We start from the raw sequence: 6000 nt of genomic DNA, 5'->3' as shown, positions 1-6000 counted from the left end.
GCGGGGCACTTTTTGACGTGGAAATGGCTGACCATGGCCTATACCCGTACGTGGGGTTGTCGGGGAGGCGGTTGGACCGAGCTGTAGTTAAGAATTTCGGCTGGGGGAGATACAAGGTCACGAAATCAAGTTGATGCCGCAGAAAGGGTCGACGGCGGCCAGGTTCTGTTCTCGAAAACACCTTATTCGGAAGGCTCAAGATAGAATGTGAGGTGAAGTGGGCCACCCTCAAATTTCCTAGTGTAGAGGGTGGTATGATGAAACACCCTACTCCAAAAGAACACGAGGAAAAAAAGGCAAAACCACCAAACCGAAATACCACAAAGGGAGAAAAAAACCCACTAAGGCAAGGAGGACGATCAAAAGGGAACATTCAGCGTGAAGGCTTAGTTCCCCTCTTCTCTTCTATTTGTCCTGCTCCTCTGTTTCTGCTTCGCAGCAGCTGCTATGGCGGATCCTCCCCCTCCCTCTTCGCCCTTCCCTCCCCCCGCCGATTAGCCCCCCCTCAGCTCCCCTCCCCATGTTACGCCTCTTGCAGGGCGATTACTGTGCGGATTCAGTAGATGCTTGCGGCCACCGATCGACGCAGACATGCCTCTCCCATCGCATTGCTCCCACCCTCTCTCCCTCAATGCCACGCTCCCTCCTCCTCCTCGCCTCCCCCTCTTCCCCAAGGTACCGGCCTGCGCTCGAATTTCGTGCTTAGCGTTGCTTATGCCTGGACGGATATCCCTCTTGCTCGCTTCTTTTAATCTAGATGCTCTGTGGTACCACTTACAAAAAAATCACAGCTATCGTCGCTCGAAAGGGCGCTTCCCTGCATATAATTATAAGCAATTGATCACATCTGGATATAATTCTAATATCGGATCATCCCTTAAAGGTCGGCGTTATCGCCACAATGCGATGATTTTATGAATGCCGAGCGAGGACGATGTTTTCAGTCGAATTTCTTGCATCTTCTAATGGGCAATGTCGGGTGCAAGTGGCTAGATTTCCGTGGAGTTTCAAAATTTATGCATTAAGGAATGAGTGTTTGCTAAGAACCCATATCGGGGTCTTTACAATATTGTTTTGGATAATTTTTAATGCTTTAGGTTTGTATTCTATTTAGTACTTGCCTGATAAGATTGGTGCTCGTGAACTGCAGGGTGCTCGCATACACCATTGGGAGTGAGGGCTATCTATTGTTCGCAGCAGGGGATTTGAAGCACACTAGGTATGGCGGCGTCTAAAGAGGGCACGACAAGGGGGAAAATGACTTCATCTGGCAATGTGGATCTGGAGGCTCAAAATTTTCTTCAAAGGCTTGTTCAAGATGGAGCAGACGATCCGACAAAGTTGGCCACCAGACTCTTTATGGTGCGATAGATGATTGCTGTTTGATTTCTTAGTCCCTTTAGTGTGGTTACATTCGGATATTGATCGGAAAGCATTCTTCGTCCGTATGCAGATGTGTCAACACATGAAAATGACCAATAAGGAGCAATCATTTTTATACAGAGTCATTTCCAGGTATGAACTTGAATTCTGTTGAGTTGGCATGCTGACTTTCAAGTGACTTTGATTCATACGGTTTGTTTTTTGTATTTCGAATCTGATTTGTCATCCTTGCATTAAGGGCGATGGAAATTGTTCTGCAACAGCATGGAATAGACCGGAATGTTTTTTGCTCGTCCAGTCTCATTGCAGCCAGTGAATCTTTTTTGCGGGAATTCTCTCCTCAAGTTTCTAGTAGAATGGGACCTGGAGGCAAAGAAGTAGCAGAGAGACTTGGTTCAGATGAAAAAATGCTTGCAACTTCGGGCACTTGTGGAAGCATACTTGCTACTGAGCAGGGCTCTTCGTCTTCCAAGAATCAGGTGTTAAAGCAGTTTCCCAGCGAGGACAGCTCAAAGGAAAGGAAAGTAGCTTCTCCTGGTGCAGCTAAACAAACCCCAGGTCCTCAGGGAGTTGCAGGGCGTATGGTTGACTCCAAATTGGCTCATACAGGAAGCACATTAGATACTACTGGAGGCACTTCAAGATCAGCAAGGCAGACGAGTGCTGAAGCTGTTGAAGTTCATGCTCCACCATCTTCAAAGGCCTACTCTACTAGAGAGCAAGGTCTTGTAGAGATCCAGAAAGAACATCAGGACCCGAAGGCTCAGGCTCAGGCTCAAGGCACTTCAGCTGTTGGGAAACTTAAAGGGGAGCACTCCACCAAATCTTCAAAAAGAAAACGAGAAGAAATAGAAACACCTACTGCACAGGCACATAAGACACAACAAAAATTGGAACATCGCAGTGCAAAGCCTGTAAACAAGAATGAAATAGTGAAACGGCCCAAGTCAAAGCTCAATGTATCAAATGAAATCAACGTGGGTGCAGAACTTCCAGTCATTAATTCCAGCTCACAAGAGAGCAGGGCAGTTTCATTCATCAATTCTAGTTCATCAGAGAACAGAGAAGTTCATGTCCGCTCCCCTTCACCACTGGCTTCAACTAGCACGGTTCATTCCCAGCAGCGCCCTTTGCAGGCACCAGAAGTGACAGATGTTCACAGTACTAAGACCCAGGTATCACAACTACGCATGCCATCGGAAGAAGTTAGCTCAAAAAAAGGCACATCGGGAACACCGAAGCTGGTTGATGCTTTCGATAATGGGACTCAGTTTAGATCTCTTGGAAGTATGAACTCTGCTGTAGGTTCTAAACATTCTCCTATTTTGGGCTCTTTTGATGGGTTAGCGGCAAAGCTGAGTGCACAGTTGAGCAAAGGGTTATCATCAGGGTTAGCATCTCGACACGGTGTTGATCAGCGGCCAGTTAATGCACATAATACCTCAGGCAGGATTGGTGATGATAACAACGGTTCTGCTGCAGGTGTCCAAACACGTGGCAAACATGCAGAGAAACTGACTTCAACAGGATCAACAGACACAAATGAGGCCCATGCTAGTTCGGCTTTCAAATCCACGGGTATACATGGGAGGGTCCAGAAGGGAGTGATTGAGATGGTATCGAGCAAGTCGAATCATACACATCCAATAAATTCAGCAGACTCTAGGCAGAAGGAGGGCCAACCTCTTTTTGCTGGCCATGCTTCAAGCTTGAACGTCACAGAACCTGGAAAAAGTGTTGCTGCAGTCCAACCAACCAAGTATGTTCATTCCAAAGACAATCTAGCGCATCCCACTCCTAAAGACGGTGATGATGGAGTCCAGAATGGACCACAAAGAAAATATTTTGGGCATGCACCATGTTCTAATGAGGATCGTGCAAATATGCAAGCAGTTGGGGCCAAAAGTGAAGGAAAGTTTGGAAGCGTTGTGTCATTAGCCACAGTATCAAGTTCTCCAGCTGATAGTCCATCACACTTTGTCTCAAGAAGGTCCACAGAGCATGAGACATCCTTAAAACCCATGATGGAAAAATGCCAAACTTTGGGGATGCGTAGGAAGAGTGATTTGGATACTCAGGTCCGCAGGAAAAGCAATCAGCCGGTTGAACTTTCTGGTGCAGAGGCCAATCAGGGAAATGGGATCTCAGGCTCTGATTCATACGGATGTTCTTTTAAAACAAACAGTGGGCTACGTGGTGCTTTCAGCTCATATGCTGCGAGGGAACCAGCACAGCAATTTGTAGGATCACTTATGCAGCAGCCATTGTCACATGAAAACACCTCTACATCACTAAGAAACAGTGGTCCACAGGCAAATCATACGCGCGGCATCATGCCTGCTGTGAAAGAAACTAAGGAAGAGAGCCCGAGCATAGAAAGATCGTCTTTTGATGGTTCAAACAGTAAAGCAAAACAGGTGAATCAGTTCCCATTATTGGCTGGCAAAGACAGTAATGGGATGAGTGCAAAAACAGATTCTTTGAAGAAGGTTTCCTCAACAGCATGTGATGATGCCCAAGGTATTCAGGACAGTCCCTGGAAGGAAACATCAGATGCTGTCACTTCCATACAGCAAGCTCCAAGGCAGGATAGAGGTGCGCCACCTTCTTTAGAGTTGGAGGATGCAAAGGGAATGAATGATCAAATGCTTCAGGTCTGTACTAAACTTTCTCTGCTCTACATCCAATCATTTTTTAGTCTCCTTTTCAGATCTTGAAAATTAGAAGGTGATTGCATCTTTCTGAGTCGACTTTTTTTTGTGCTCCTTATGAGAAATTTTGTCTGAGATTTTATCTTGATGATCCATAATGCTTGGGTCAGCCATTTCCATCTGTTGCTAAGGTCTTGTGGGAAGGTTACAATGAGGAAGCTTTTTGGAAGTTACTCATGGGAAAGCACATTGGCATGATTACTTGTTTTATTAGAATCCATGGCAGCGTTTCCCTGGCTCTCGTGACAATGAGTCTACGCTTATACATAGCAACATAGGAACACACTCTCTCTCTCTCTCTCTCTCTCTCTCTATCTATCTATACATAAATGCATACATGCATATATAGGTGAATGGAGTGGAATAGCCAGTATGATACATACACACCTATATATACATGTATGTATAGATAGATAGATAGGTAGGTAGAACATTAACTGAAGCCTTCTTTCTGGCAACGTGGACTGGAGAGAGTGTGGACTCATCTTTTGGAGAGTTCTGAGCAGTGCAATCACTTAGATTGCTGTTTTGTGCCCAGCCCCTTCGCTGGAAGTTCCATGTTCTTTTGTCAGCTGTTTTTCCCACATCTGTAGCTGATTTTAGTAAGCACTGGGTTTGCCCAAGAGACTCCACGGGTCTTTAGAAACCCAGTATAGCTGCTTATGCTTGGGCACTGATGACGACATAAGTGTTGCTTTGCTTGCTAAGTATGTCTTCCTTTTGTTTTTCATAAAAGTTTTTGTTTACCTCTTTTTTCTTCTCTTTCATTTTCTCTTTTATTTTCTGTGTAGATTTTTGATCTTTAGAACAACAAAAAATCTAAATTTGTATGATTGGACTTATTCTAGTCTTACAAAGGTATATATCTGTAGATGAATAAAGTCTGAGCTCTCTCTCTCTCTCTCTCTTCTGCTCTTCTATCTGCTGTCTATTTTCTGATGTGGGCTATCTATATGTGAGTGCATCTCGAGTGATTGGAAAGTGTTTCTGAAGTCATTCCGCTGTGTAAGGTTTGAGTCACTTGAACCTGTGTTAGACGGCTGAACTCGCATCCACATATGGCGTGCTCCTCCTCCTCCTGCATCACAGACATGAAAGGTCTCAAAGTGTGATTTGAAAAGGACTGCCACTCCTCTAGGGCCTCGTATCCCACTGCCTGTCCACATCTCCCTCCTATGGGCTGACTCCCATGTTTATCATGTCACTGTGGGCAGTCCTCTCTGGGGGCTCTCGTGTGTCTCAGTGTAAAAAATCACATCTCTGTTGGTGTATGTTTTTGAGAAACCCCCTGGGTCTTACCAGAGGGCACCATTACAATTCCATACCCGCCACGTGTAGTCTGTTTTGTACTCTCATCTCCAAAGGCTCGACACCGTCATGTGCTATCCACTTCCCCTTCTTCCCTTTCTGCCCTTTTGATTTGTTCTCGGATGATCACCTTACGATCTCTATATGCAGCCCATTTCCCTTCCTGCCTTGCTGCCATCACTTTTACTATCCCCTACCACACAGAGAGAGAGAGAGAGAGAGAGAGAGAGAGAGAGAGAGAGAGAGAGTCTATAAATGTCCATGGAAGACTAGTAGGTCTATGGGATAGCAAAAGAACCATATGGGACAGCAAAAGAACCATCTAGTATGTTTGCTTAGGCAGGGTACATGGCAGACACACACACACACACGCACAGAGAGAGAGAGAGAGAGAGAGAGAGAGAGAGAGAGAGAGAGAGAGAGAGGTAGAAGTAGAATTTATTAACGTCCATGGGGGGCCAAAAATGACCCATGGGACCATCTCAATACAATGTAAAGAAAGTCTCCTCAAAAAGAGGGGTCAGGAATCTATGAGATCCTGACGACATGTAAAAAGACGGGTGACAAGATCCCAACGCTGCTGGAGAGGCAGTAGAGA

The 6000-nt window shown here is 45.5% G+C and overlaps 1 protein-coding gene across 2 annotated transcripts in view; it reads left to right on the top strand.

The window, feature by feature from the left end:
* Positions 1-437: 437 nt before the first annotated feature.
* The window catches only part of SYD (P-loop containing nucleoside triphosphate hydrolases superfamily protein), a 146649-nt gene continuing 141086 nt past the window's right edge, over positions 438-6000 (top strand). For both annotated transcript variants that reach the window (XM_087398858.1, XM_087398857.1), the window contains exons 1-4: positions 438-675; positions 1151-1362; positions 1454-1515; positions 1622-4037. In XM_087398858.1, the coding sequence (XP_087254984.1) occupies positions 1222-1362; positions 1454-1515; positions 1622-4037 (2619 nt within the window). In that variant the 5' untranslated portion in view covers positions 438-675; positions 1151-1221. The remainder of the gene's footprint in view (positions 676-1150; positions 1363-1453; positions 1516-1621; positions 4038-6000) is intronic.

The sequence above is a fragment of the Dipteris shenzhenensis genome, chromosome 27 (genome assembly GCF_047967505.1).
Source record: "Dipteris shenzhenensis isolate YYH24624 ecotype China chromosome 27, Dip_SZ_1.0, whole genome shotgun sequence".
Taxonomy (NCBI): Eukaryota; Viridiplantae; Streptophyta; class Polypodiopsida; order Gleicheniales; family Dipteridaceae; genus Dipteris; species Dipteris shenzhenensis.
This window is presented reverse-complemented; position numbering and strand designations above follow the sequence as displayed.